Genomic DNA, 14,677 nt, shown 5'->3' with positions numbered 1-14,677 from the left:
GGGCGTGGCCTGGTCTGGAAGCGGGCGGGGCATTGGAGGGGCGGGGCCGAGAGTGGGGTGGGACAGTGGATCTGAGAGCTGGGGAGTCGCGGCAAGGGTGGAAGGGGCGGGGCTGAACGGTGCGCGTGCGTGCCTGCGCGGGGACGTGTCTCCCCCCGCCCCGAGACTTCTGCGGGCCCCCGAGGCGTGGCGGAGCAGGGTGAGGGTAATCCTAAGGAAAGGCGCGCGAGCGAGGTGGCGCATCTGGGTGGGTCCAGTGCCGGGAGAGGGAGGGGCAGAGCTGCTCCGGGCGCGCGCCTGGGAACTCCGCTGGGGCCGGGGCCGGGGCGGGGCCGAGGCGGGGCCGGGGCGGGGCGGGGCGGGGCGCGGGGCACCGGGAGGGGATCGCGAGCCGACGGTCCATTCGCGGAGCTACCGGAGGCCCAGGCGAGCGGGTCTGCCCTGAGCGTAGGGCGGGCACCGGAGAGGTGGGAGTCTGGTGGCGAGGCGGGCGGAGGGATGCGGGCGGGAAGGGAGCGGTTGTGAGGGAACACGCGGCAGGCGACTGCGGGAGCGGCGACGTTGCTGGGAGAGGACATTCCTGACGAGGGCCTGGTCGCTCTCTCAGTCCTGGAGACCTAGGCCCCCTCCCCAAGAACCTTGTAGGGACTTGAAATGATGCTTTGACCCCTCAAAAGGAAGAACAATTACAAATCGCAGTTAGTTAACCCGAATGTAAGACATCATCAGCATCGTACAAACTCCAACAGTTACAAATTATATTTAAAGTCGATGTGGGTGCATTTAGGCTATTTTAAATCATTTGAGGCTGGGGCTTGCGGAGGAGATGAGAGGACTGACTGGGCCGCCATCCTGGGAGACAGAGGATGACCGGTTTTTAAATGTACACAAGAGTTACCAGTGATTGATATACGAAAGGATTGGGGCGTGCTGATGATAGAGCACTCAGAGCCAAGGGTGCTGGCCAACAAGAAAATCAACCCAGGACTTGACCCAGATTGTTTCTGAAAGAAGGACCAGAAGGGCCACACTGTGTACACGGGGAAAACACAGAAAGGATGATACCCTAGAGCCTACCACTTCGGTAGAGAGTTCCCTGAGGGAATTCATGCTTACTTAGATCAAGCTTGTCCTCTCAAACCTGCATCTTGGAGCTATGGAAACATGTCTGCTGAGTGGTTTCATGGATTAACTTGGGGTTGGTTGATTAATTGCAACAAAAACTGTCCTTGTCTAACAGGACAGATACTGGTGGGTCTAGGAGGTATGAAATACATTATGTATTAAAGCACTTATTTGATCTTTCCATAGACATCTTAGATCATTTAAGAATGGGGTAAGAAAAGAACTGAACATTTGAAGAGTACACACTGTATGCCATTCATCTACTATATATACATCAATATGAGAACATTTTCCTAAATGTTAACTCTTATTTATTTATGTATTTATAGGACAGGTCTCTTGTAGCTCAGTATGACCTTAAACTCACTTCCAATCCAACAGCCATCACCTTCCCAGTATGTGTGACATCATCCCTTTTGAAATTCTTTTGAAAATGTGTTGATTCTCCCTTATCCTGTTTGAGACATTCTCGTCAATTCAGATAGCAAAAGTAGAATTAGAAATACACCACAAGTTTGTTTGTCATCCTTGGCAGAGGGCATGCATCTTTTAGTACATGAACTGCTGGAGGGGACACTGTAACTTTTTTTTTAATTTGTTTATTTAAATGTTTTATTACATTCATTTGTTTGTGTGTGCTGGAGAGGGAGACATGCTCCTGAACTTTTTACCTCCCCAAACAGTATGGGAATTCATAATGTCCCTAAAAGGCTCTACCCTAGCACCGAACACAGTATTTTAGATGTGAATCACATCTGTAGCACCCAGCTACTAATTCTGTGTCTATTGTCAGCCTGACAAGAGCCAAATTTCAGTTATTAATCTTTACTGGTATAGTGCCTTGGTATTTAGTACACATAGGCACATTGTTCGTTGGTGTTCAAGGAATTTGATGGAATGTAGTACCTCTTTAATCTCTTAAGTTGTGTTTTGTTGTTGGTGTGCTGGAGATCAAACTTGGGGCATCATGCTTACCAGGCAGGCACTAGCTTAACTTTTATTATAATCTAAATTAGCATTTTAAAATTTAACCTTTGGGACAGTGTTGTCTGGTGTTGATTTTGTCATGGACCAAGCCAGTAAAATTTTAATACATCTAAATCAAGGTTTATAAAGGGCCAAACATTTTAGACTTTATACTCTGTGATAGCTACTCCTTTCTGCCACTCAAAGGCACCCATAGACAATAGGTAAATGGGTGAGCATGACCTTGTACCAATGAAACTTTTTTCCAGATTGTTCTCACTCTTCTTCCCTCCATTGAATCCAGGGTCATGCGCATGCTTTCGAGCTGAGCTACATATGCCCTGTCCTTCCACCATTTCTTTTTGTGGGCCAGTTCTATCTGACATCTCAGCGTTGTGGTGTCTGCAGAGTTGATAAGCACACTTCTTTTTTTTTTTTTTTAAAGATTTTATTTATTATGTATACAACATTCTGCTTCCATGTATATCTGCACACCGGAAGAGGGCAACAGATCTCATAACGGATGGCTGTAAGCCACCATGTGGTTGCTGGGAATTGAACTCAGGACCTCTAGAAAAGCAGCCAGTGCTCTTAACCTCTGAGCCATCTCTCCAGCCCCGATAAGTACACTTCTTATACCCTTAATTAACTAAGATGTTATCTAAAATATCTTCACTCAATCCTATGGTGGAGGGGCAGCAGATAGGATCTTACTCTGTAGCTGGATTCAATTCCTAGCACTGTAAAAAAAAAAGAGAGAGATTCAAATTTAAGAAATGCTAAATAGGATAATAATGAAAATCTCCCACAAGTTTATTTTGTTTTTCCAATAATTATTATCTGAGTGTATCTAGTCAAAGACTTGTAAAACTGCTGAAAGTACTGTCATCCATCCCATATTTCCCTGGTCCCAAGTTATCTTGGAAATATTTGTTAAAATGCTCAGCACAAACATGTTCCTAACTGATAGAAATTCCAAGAAAGAAAAAGTAAGCTACTTTGGTACAACTTGGTAGTTAATGTTATTGTTACACTTCAATTTTATTTGTGTCTATATTTTCAATTCTTAATAAATTAAGAATTTTGTCCGTAGGCCAGGTGTTGTGGCGTATACCTTTAATCCCAGTACTCAGAGGCAGCAGGATCTCTGTTGTGAGTTGGAGGTCAGCCTGGTCTACAAAGTGAATTCCAGATCAGCCAAAGATACAGAGAAACCTTGTCTTGAAAAAATTAAAAAGAATATTTTTGTTTGTAATTGACATCTAGGTCCATTAACATATATGTAGGAATTCTCCATTTTTTTCCTCTTTTAAACTAAGGATTAACAATATTTATCCAATACCAATTCTCTGGTATCAGTAGTGTAAAGATTGTGGTAAGATTGGTCAAGAAAAATGCACACAGAAATGTTAGAACATGGCTTTCACAGTATAGACACAGCTGCAGTACTATTGATACTGTTTTTAAACTATAATAGAAAGTGAACTTTATGCTAATTTATAAAACCAAAAATAAATGAATTAAAAGTTATCAGTAATTAATATCAGGCCTACAAGATGGCTCAGCTAGGAAAGTGCTTGGTACATAGACTGGGGCATCTGGGTTCGATACCCAGAACCCACATAAAAGTAGGAGAGAACTGACTCCTTAAAGTTGTCCTCTGACTTCACAGGCACCATGAAGCTCACACCCACATAAACATACATACACACTCAGTAGTAATAAATAAAACTATTTATTATAAAATTAATTGGAAAAGGTATAGAAATCCTGAATAGAACCACCAAATTTGAAATAAAAAATTGTTGCAGAGCTGGTCTGGGTGCTACAAAGTCACATACCTGTGATTCTAGCACTAGAGAGGCTGAGGCAAGAAAAACATAGGTTTGAGGTCAGCATTGTAAACATAGTGAGAACTTGTCTCAAACAAACAACAAGAAAAACAGACTCTACAAACACTTAACCAGATATGATCAAATATCCCCTCCCCCCCGTGTGTGTGTGTGTGTGTGTGTGTGTGTGTGTGTGTGTGTGTGTGTGTGTGTGTGTCTGTGTGTTTACCAAACCTAAGGGACATGTTAGGCAAGCACTCTCCCATTAAACTACTTCTCTATCCTCTAATAATCCCTACTCTAAAATTATTTCAACAACTAGAAAAAAGAGCTTTCCAGCCCCTTATTTCCTTTGAAATATCATCTTAGTCCCAGGGCTATAAAACTGATAAAATGGCAAAAAAAATCTTAAATATGAAAGTAGAAATCTTTGAATAAAAATGATACATCTTGGGCATGTAGACTTTTTAGGGGAGGGTGTCGGTACCTAGTACATGTAGCATTAGAAACATTTATTTACTTGATCATATTAATACTCTTAAGAAAAGCTACATGGGCTGGGCGGTGGTGGCACACGCCTTTAATCCCAGCACTCGGGAGGCAGAGGCAGGTAGATCTCTGTGAGTTCGAGTCCAGCCTGGTCTACAAGAGCTAGTTCCAGGACAGCCTCCAAAGCCACAGGGAAACCCTGTCTCGAAAACCAAAAGGAAAGCTACATGGAGCTGGCTCAGCAGTTAAGAGCACTGGCTGCTCTTCCAGAGGTCCTGAGTTCAATTCCTGGCAACCACACGGTGGCTCACAACTGTCTGTAATAGGATCTCATGCCCTCATCTGACATGCAGGTATACATGCAGACAGAACACTCATACCTACAACAATACATAAATAAAAACATTTAAAAACCACAGGGTTGACGGGCGTTGGTAGCACATGCCTTTAATCCCAGCACTCGGGAGGCAGAGGCAGGCAGATCTCTGTGAGTTCTAGGCCAGCCTGGTCTCCAGAGTGAGTGCCAGGATAGGCTCCAAAGCTACACAGAGAAACCCTGTCTCAAAACACAAAACAAAACAAACAAACAAACAATATATATATATATATATATATATATATATATATAGTCATCTTAATACATATATATATGATAGAGGGCAATGCTTACTCATATTTAAGAGAAAAAGCTTAAACTAGTACACAAAATTCTTACAAAAAAAAGTAAAACATCAGTGAATGTGACATTTAATGCTAAAATGTGGTAAATACCATTGTTTGTCTAAGAATAAAGAATTTTGAGTGTTGTTTTTACGAAGATCCCCTTTACAGCAGTAGTAGGAACTATAGTGATCAAGAGTTAAAAAAAAAAAATCTAAGAGGTGGTAAAGAGATGTTGATAAAATGTATAATATTTTAAGGACTTAAAAAAACCTAAGTAAATGCAGACATATGCTAGACACATGACACTTAGTCACAGAAGCATGCCAATGCTCTCCAATTTCATCTGTAAATTTAATGGAATTGTTTCTAAGGTTCAAGGTATAGTACCAAACAAATTTTAAATATTAGAGTACTTAGCCTTGCTAAGTGTTAAAATATATACCTGTCAAGCATAGTGACACAGGCCTATACTCAGGTCAAGCATTCAAGGTCAGTGAGTACTACATGGGAAGTTCAAAGCCAGCTCAGGCTATATAAAAAGATCCTGTCTAGGAAGAAAGAAAGAAGAAAAACTATACCATATTTTATCATTTGCTTTCAGTCTGTGTCTTTATAAAATTAGAGTGTGTCTCTTGAAAATATTATTTGATTGATTTTTAAATTCAGTCTAATCTAGTGTTAAATTTAGTAATGGTAAATGGGGAAATCATTTGTTTTTGTTGAAATCTGTGTTCCTGCCCCCCTTTCAATATAATCAAGTACTTTTCTGGCATTGCATTTTTCTTCTCTTTTGACTTTTATATTAGCCTGTTTTGTATTTCTATAATAAAATACTTGAAGCTGGGTAATTTGTAAAGAAAATAAATTTATTTAACACACCATTCTGGAGGCAAAGAACATACTAACATCTGTGTGGCTTGGATGAGGGCCTCATAGATAGCATGTAGGGGAGAGGTCACAAGACAAGAGAAGGAAGGAGAGCAGGGAGGGACCAGGCCTATTCACAGAAATGAATCCACTCCTATAAAACCCACTAATAATCCCTTTAGGAGGTCTGCTATGATCCATTCACCTTCCTGTAGGTTTCATCTCTTAAAGGTCCCACCAACTTGCAGTATAGTTAGAGACCAAACTTCCACGATTTGAACCAGAGAAGCCTTTTTTCTTTATTGTTATTACTTACTATACAATCCTAGGATTATGACATGCATCCTTAACATCCTAGTGTGTGTGTGTGTGTCTGTGTCTGTGTCTGTGTCTGTGTCTGTGTCTGTCTGTGTGTCTGTCTGTCTCTGGTTTTGCAGTGCTGAGATTTAACCCAAGACATTGTGCATGCAAGGTCACTCAATACTCTACCACTGAGTTGTATCCCCAGCCCCCTAGTCTATTTTGAATTAATATTACTTCATGTTCAGTGTTAAGAATTTTACTAACATTGTCTATAAGTACAATTTTGTTACCTTCTTCTTGCTTTGTATTATTTATTGCCTTTGTTTTTTATTTTTGAGAAAGGTCTTGTATAGCCCAGATTGGTGTCCACCTTGCTGTATACACTTAAGTATCCTTGAGCTTCTAATCCCCACCTCCCTCTCCTGAGTACTTGATTTTGTTTGTTTGTTTGTTTGTTTGGTTTGGTTTGGTTTGGTTTGGTTTTTCGTGACAGGGTTTTTCTGTGGCTTTGGAGGCTGTTCTGGAACTAGCTCTTGTAGACCAGGCTGGTCTCTAACTCACAGAGATCCACCAGCCTCTGCCTCCTTAGTGCTGGGATTAAAGGCGTGTGTGTGCCACCACCGCCCAGCTCCTGAGTAGCATATGCTACTCCTCCAGGCTCATATTTGCTGCTTCTCCATCTCTATTTTCTAGTGCTATTATTTTTTTAGGCTATTCAGTAGGCCTGGGTTTTTTCTGTTCTTGTTTTGATGCTTGTATATAAGGCAAGTACTCTATTAATTACTAAATCATGCTCAAAGCCCAGGTCAGCAGTCCTTTTGAGAAGATTTTAAGCTATTGTGTTACTGATGTATTTATCATTTCTAGTGCTCTTCATTCTTTCTCATGGATCTAGATGTAACCTAGAAACATGATAGTTAATCTTGACTGAACTAAAAATGACCTACATTGTAAGGTGCACCTCTGGAGGTATTGGTGTTTGCAGAACGTTATTGTGGTTTTTGCTCTGACTGCTTTTCTTTTTTTTAAGCTATTGACTAATGTGCCTAAGTAGAAGCTTCAATGTGTTTGCTCAACTTAAAGTTTAGATTTCCTTGGAGTTATGAGTTTCTATTTTAGATTTGGAAAAAATTTTAGCCATGTTTCTTCATAACTTTTTCCTACATTATTCCCTTTCCTCCTTCTAAGATGCTAATTCCAATTGTGCATATTTCAGACTAGTTTGATTTTATTTCATAAGTCTGATGATCTGTTCACTTGTTTATTTAATTTAATTTATTTATTTATTTTGGTTTTTCAAGATAGGGTTTCTCTGTGTAGCTTTGGAGCCTATCCTGGCACTTGCTCTGGAGACCAGGCTGGCCTCGAACTCACAGAGATCTGCCTGCCTCTGCCTCCCGAGTGCTGGGATTAAAGGCGTGCGCCACCAATGCCCGACACTTGTTTATTTTTTAAGGTAATTTATTTTTATTTTATGTGAATGGGTGTTTTGCTTGCATGTGTGTCTGGACACCACATACATGAAGTGAACGTAGAGGCCAGAAAAGGGCATAAGACCCTTTGGGACTGGAGTTTAGATGGTAGTTAGCTACTACATGAGTGCTGGAAACCAAACCTGGATCTTCTACAAGAGCAACGAGTGCTGTTAACCACTGAGCTATCTCCCCAGCTCCCATCACGTACTTTTCTAAAGATTTATTTTTGTTGATGTGTGTGTGTGTTTCTGTGTGTATGCCATATGTGTGTGGGTGCTTGTGGAGAAAAGAGTGTCAGAACCCTTGGAGATGGAGTTAGAGGTGTCTCTAAGCAATGTGTGTTCTGGAAACTAAACTTGAATCCTCTGGAAGAGCAGTATATTATGTGTGTGTGTGTGTGTGTGTGTGTGTAATGTCAGACAAGTACTTTATCATTACATTATACCGTCAGCCCATATTTATGTTCACTGATCTTTACCTTTTTTCTTTGTTTATTTATTTACTTAGTATGTGTATGCCATAGTTCACAAGTGGAAGTCAGGACAACTTGCAGAGTTGATTCTCTCCTTTCACTATGTGTTCTGGGATTAAAGTCACATCAGTGTGGCTGGAAGCACCTTTACTGATTGAGCCATCCTGACAGTCCCATTAATCTTTGCTTAATGCTAAATTCTATGTGATGTTAAGCCTAACTAACTTTTTTTTTAAACTTTAGATAACTGTATTTTTCAATTCCTGAGTTTCTGTGTTGCTCCTTTGAGTTTTCAGTTGTCTTGTAAAACTAACTTTCTGTTCATCCATTTCCATTTTGTCCATGATTTTTTCTAAATTATTGACAGATATATATCTTTATATATCTTTGTATCTTCTAATATAAATTAGCATGTGGGTAACTCCAGGACCTGAGTCGTCTATTGAGCTGCTTCTAATCTTATTTGATGTAGTGTCTCAACAGAAGGTAAACAGATAATTCCCCACTCCAGATTCCATCTCCCCCCCCCCCAGTTCACGTCTTTCACAAATTTTCCTTTGTTTGGGAGCTGGGATAAGAGACAAATCAATTCTTTTGCTGGGTTAGACCATGTTGCAATTTTAAATGTTCAGTTTACTTCTAGTTTCAGATAACTAAGTAGTAAGCTCAAATTCTCCTTCATTGGGTTTGTCTGTTATGTACCCAAAACCAAAGAAACTTTTTTGCTTTCAGCTAACACAAGCTTCCTGTGAGGTTTCACAGGGGGTTGTTTCTTTGATCTCATCTCAAGTGACGTGCATGGGGGCGGTGCTGCAGCTGTACCTAACTCTAGTTAATGGTGCTATATATGACATTGATAAATTTCACAAACATAATGAGGAAAAGAAGCCAGATGCCAATAAGCCTGAAATAAGATTCCATGTACGTGAAATTTAGACTGAAGTAATTCACAGTGTTAGAAATAGGATCACTGTTCCTTGTGGGGAGGAAGCAAAGATAGGATCAGAAAGGGATGAGGAAGAGTTCTCACAAGCTCTACATTCTAAAACTTTCTTGAATATGTGCTTGTGATTTGGTCCCTTTTTTGTGTGCATCTTATAGCTGGGTAAGCCACTCTTGCATCAAAGCCCAAGCCCAAGCCATGAATCAAGCATGGTGAAGCACATCTATAATCCTGGCAGTCAGGAGATTGAGGCAGGAGGATTAGAGTTTGAGTTAATAGTGAGAAGCTGTTTCAAACACAAATTAAAAAAAAAATCAAGACATTTATAAAAACACATGAAACACAATTTGTATCTAGAATATTGTTTTAAGTTTTTTTTCCCGTGTGTGTGTGGGGGGGGGGTGTGCGTGAGAGAGAGAGAGTGTGCCCATAAAAACACCAGAAGAAGGGATCACATTCCTTGGAGCTAAACTTATAGGTAGTTGTGGGCACCCAATGTAAGTTCTAGGAACTGAACCTAGATCCCTTGCAAAAAAGCCAGATGTGGTGGTATGTGCCAGTCAGCTCAGCACTGGGGAAGTGCCAATAAGAGACCTTCAGAGGAGGTATATGTGGTTGTCTTATGGCATTCTCACAGGCACACACACAGCTGTCAAGTTACTTCACATCTATTGCATCACCATCAGAACAGGGGAAGCAGAGGATAAGATCTGAGAGAATCCTTTCTCTGTTTTATCCTCTAGTGTCCACCATAGTGGAGCTCAACAAGATGTCTTCAGCAGAGATGGGTTTAAATCTCTTGACCAGGTGACCAGCTCAGAATTTAAAATAAAGTTATCACTTGCCTTATTTCATGTTCTTATTCAGAAAATGATAGCTGTTGTTAGAGTCCCTGTAATTTTAATTTTTGAAGAGGCTGAAGGAGGAGGATCACATGAGCCTAGGAGTTCCTGAGGACAGCGTGGCTAACAAAGCAAAACTCGAGCCTCAAAAAAGTAACCAAAGATAGTCTGTCAAATTGTAAATAAGCCTGTACGGTGGGCAGGCCTGAAAACCCAATTCACAAGGAGTAGACAAAAGAGAATCCTAAGGATGAGAGACCTTGTCTCCCCCAAAAGAAAAATTTAAAAATACAGCCAGGTGTGGGGGCTCATGCCTGTAATCCTAGCACTTGGGAGGCTGGGACAAAAAGATTACTGTAAATTCTAGGCCAGCCTGGGCTACAGAGTGATCCAGTCTCAAAAGCAGAAACCCCCAAAGTAAATATTGTTTGATGCTTAGATTGATAAGGGTATCTATGCTCACAAAAATACCTGCATTTACCCTCCAAATTTTAAAAAATTTCATAAATACAGGTATATAACTACAATAAAAAAATCACATGTAATTTATGTCGCCATGGCTTGTTAACTATCTCTATATAGTAACTGAGGGTTTTAATTTTAGAAGCAGAATAGTGATGTTAGTTCAAGTAGTCAAAGACATTTTGTAGAGTATAGAAGTGGGAATCATCGTAGTTTACAGGTCATCCCAGGGAGAGGGCAAGAGTGTGCAGAAACAAGCCTGTGTGAGTCCCTCCCACATTTTGAATAGCTTGGTTGTTAAACTGTGTGCTAGGCAACAGCCTTGCTTTCTCTTCTGATGAGAATTGAGAGTTTGCCTTTCTTATTACTGTATTTTTATAAAATTTTCAGGACTAAACCCTTTGAGATGAGGAAGGTTGATCTCTGTTCAAGCGCTGAAGGGACTGAAGTGATTCTGGCCACCTCCAGTGATGAAAAGCACCCACCTGAAAATATCATCGATGGGTAAGAGTAACTGCCCCTGATGTCCTACTTCCAGGCTTAATGTTAGGGAGCCCTATTTTATAACGACTGGCACTACTAAGTAGTTTAATAAATATTTAGTGAGGTAGATGACTTCATAGTGTCTTATTTGTGGAGTCATTCTTCAAACTAATTCAATTGTGAATATTTAAGGTTTTTATACTTAATAATTCTTAGATTGACCTCTTTGGGCAAACAGGTTCAGTTTTGTTTTGTTTTGTTTTCAATTTATTATCTTTCTCAGTGCTGGAAATTGGATCCAGGGCCCTCCTAGGGTAAACTGTTCCCTCATGCTGTTCCCTCAACTCTTTTTCTGTTTATTTGTGCTTTGACTTTTCTAAGACAGGGTCTTACTGTGTAACCTAGATTTGTCTTAAACTCAAAATTCTCCTGTCTCAGTTCAGAGCCCAGGATTATAGTTGTGTTCCACCATTCCTAGTTTGCAGATAGGTGTGTGTGTGGGGGGGGTGGGTGTGTTTTAAATTTTATTTCTATTTTATGTATGCTGGTGTTTTGCTTATATGTAGGTATATGTATCACATGTGTACAAAGTTCAAGGACAGAAAAAGGTGTCAGATCCCCTGGAACTGGAGTTATTAGATGTAAGTTACAGTTGTGAAATGCCATGTGGGTGCTGGGAACTAAACCCAGGTCTTCTGCAACAGCAGCCAGTGCTCTTAACTGTGGAGCCGTCTTGCTAGTTCGTAAATAGATTTTTTGTTTTTGTTTTTGTTTTTGTTTTGTTTTGGTTTGGTTTGGTTTGGTTTTTACAGACAGGGTTTCTCTGTGTAGCTTTGGAGCCTATCCTGGCTCTTGCTCTGTTGACCAGGCTGGCCTGGAACTCACAGAGATCTGCCTGTCTCTGCCTCCCGAGTGCTGGGATTAAAGGCATTTGCCACCAACACCCAGCCCATAAATAGATTTTTAAAAAGTGATTTATCACGACAAAAACCCAAGACAATAACTTCATTCTATGGAAGAATAAATTTTAATATCTGGTTTTAGTTTAATTCTAAATTTTCTTGGAAATAGAAATATAAAAACATTGTTACTTCCTATATACTGCCTGTTTGCTTACTGGTCTAAACAACATTTTTGCTGATCGGAATGCCTCACTTCTTGCCTTTCAGAGACTTATTAATTATGAAAGCTTAGCCTTAGCTTAGCTCTTATAACTTAATGTTTATATTAATACACATTTGCCACATGGAGTTACCTTTCTTCCATTCCTGTTTCCTCTCCCTGTCTCACTGGAGAATCCGTGAGCCTCTGCTTCCTCAATTTCTCCTTCCAGTTTCTCTTACTTTCTGCCTGGAAGTCCCACCTGTTCTCTCCTGCCTAGCTGTTGGACCAATCAGAAGGTGCCTCAGGCAGAGACACATCTTTACAGTGTGAACAAATATTCTCAAGCATCCTGCATTGTGTGCTTCATTACAATTTCCACTTGGCCAGGGCTTGTTTATTCTAGGTAGAGGTGACCTTTAACTCCAAGAAAAAGTGGCTAATGGAGAACACACCTCTTTTATTTATTTTAAATTTTTGTTTCATATGTGGGTGTTTTTCCTGCACATATGTCTGTACACCAGATGTGTGCAGTGCCTGGAGAGGCCCGAAGATGATGTCAGATCCCCTTGACTGGAGTTACAGACCATTGTGAGCCACCTTGTGGGTTCTGGGTCTTCTGGGAGAGTAGCTGGTACTCTTAACCACTGAGCCATCTCTCTAGTCTAAGAACACCTCTCAAATCATTCTGGCTTATTATTCTTCTAAATCCTCTCAGTGTGTATACTTAGCCACAATTGGATTGGTGGAATCATATCACTTTAGAGCTGAAAGGATCTGTTAGATTATCTTTATTTTAGACTTGTAGGAAGACAGGTGTACAAATTAAACACTGGTTTTAATTATTGGAGCAGAGCCAGTTGTAAGATGGAGATGTTATAAATCTCCATAATATATTATTGTACTTGGGCAAGATCTCAACAATCAGATCAGACCTCTTCCTTCAAGGTCAGTTGCTGCTCCTTTCTAACACCTTCTCCCTCAGGCAGGGTTATTTCATGTCTTTGCTAGGCTCCAGGGGCTCAGTTTAAGTCCCTATTATGAAATTGTGTGATATGATTTTTTTGTAATTGTTTATGTTAGTGTCCTCTCTCAGCAGAATTATTGGAAATCAGTCTGTGTTTTGTTTGCCTTTGACTCTAGAGAATCTTGAAGTGCCTGTTGACTAGTTTGTTGGTTTAGAACACCAAATATTGTTAGACTTGATAATGTTGGAAAGCATGAGCATGATTTATATGCATGCACACATATGTAAATGTATACACACACTTGTATAGGGTTTTACAATTTGGAAAGTGATAAATACATATAAAAAATTGTCTTAAGCTGGGCATTGTATCTCATACCTATAATCTTATAGTACTGGGAACCTGAGGCAGGTGGAGAACTGCCTTGAATTCTAGGCTAGCCTGGACTGCAGAGTGAGCCCCTGTCTCAAAGAGGTGGAGGGCACTGAAGAGGTCTCAGAGGTTAGGAGTGCTTGTTGCTGTTGATGAAGACTAGAATTTTGTTCTCAGCACACATGTTAGATGGCTCTCAACCTCCTATAGCTCTGGTTCCAAGGGATCTAACATCCTCTTTTGACCTCTGTGGGCAACAGTATGGGCATATAGCATAAACACACATGCTTGTGTATGCGGACACACACACATACACATAAAGCAAATGAAGCTTTTTTTTATCTATTTTGGGAAAAAAAAGAATATAAGAATGTCTTTATTCTGCCATTTTAAAACAAATTTTTTTGTTTGTTTTTCGAAGTATTTTTTATTTTATTAGTTCAAATTAGGAACAAGCTTGCTTCACATGTCAATCCCTTCTCCCTCTCCCTCTCCTCTCCCCCCCAGCATCCCACCTGCCCCTAGCCATCCCCTCTCCACTCCCCAGGCAGGGTAAGGCCCTCAAAAGGGGCTCCCCAAAGTCTACCACATCATCCTGGGCCAGGCCTAGGTCCTTCCCCATGTGTCCAGGTCAAGAGAGCATCCCTTCTCATGGGATGGGCTCTCAAAATCCCTTCTTCTTCTTTTTTTTTTTTTTTTTAAGACCTTACATATTTAATACAGTGCGCGTTACCCCTGTACAAATGGAAAAAAAGTAAGTTCAACATTTTTAGATCAATATGGCTGTTAATATTTGTACAATGCTAACTCAACACGGTAAACTGGGATACTTTTTTCCAAAGTTGACAGCACAGCTAAAGTTTCCAAAAATTCAAATCATGTATGCATATATATATATATTTATATTTATATAAAAAGACCAATAATGGCAGTATGTTATGCATCAATAGCAGCAACAGCTTTTCCAGGTTCTGCAGTCATTTGAACAAAATTGTAGAGACATCCAGCACTCTCCATTTAAAAAAAAAAAAAAAGTAAAAAACAAAATCCCAGAAAAACAGCACAGTTCTGTTACTCTTGTGGTACCTGGCACCATTTTTTTTTTTAAATTAGCTTCTCAATCATCATCTGGAAGGAAACCATTCTGAGCAACATCATTAAAAACAGCTCTGATAAAGCATGGTCACTACTATGTATCATAAAGCAGGTCCACATATGAGTGAGTACATATCATGTTTGTCTTTTTGTGATTGGGTTACCTCGCTCAGAATGGTTTCTTCCAGTTCTATCCATTTTCCTGCAAATTTCAAGATT

At 40.2% G+C, this 14,677-nt stretch overlaps 1 protein-coding gene across 3 annotated transcripts in view; it reads left to right on the top strand.

Moving 5' to 3' along the window:
- Positions 1 to 65: 65 nt before the first annotated feature.
- Hspb11 (heat shock protein family B (small) member 11) overlaps positions 66 to 14,677 on the top strand; it is a 26,165-nt gene continuing 11,553 nt past the window's right edge. Inside the window, exons 1-3 of one of the 3 annotated variants that reach the window (XM_027402370.2) lie at positions 379 to 467; positions 9,879 to 9,942; positions 10,830 to 10,943. In XM_027402370.2, coding sequence (XP_027258171.1) covers positions 9,905 to 9,942; positions 10,830 to 10,943 — 152 coding nt within the window. In that variant the 5' untranslated portion in view covers positions 379 to 467; positions 9,879 to 9,904. Of the gene's footprint in view, positions 200 to 354; positions 468 to 9,878; positions 9,943 to 10,829; positions 10,944 to 14,677 lie in introns of those variants that run through there. The other 2 variants (XM_027402372.2, XM_027402371.2) reach the window with 2 other exon arrangements.

The sequence above is a fragment of the Cricetulus griseus genome, chromosome 2, assembly GCF_003668045.3.
Source record: "Cricetulus griseus strain 17A/GY chromosome 2, alternate assembly CriGri-PICRH-1.0, whole genome shotgun sequence".
In the NCBI taxonomy this organism is placed as follows: domain Eukaryota; kingdom Metazoa; phylum Chordata; class Mammalia; order Rodentia; family Cricetidae; genus Cricetulus; species Cricetulus griseus.
This window is presented reverse-complemented; position numbering and strand designations above follow the sequence as displayed.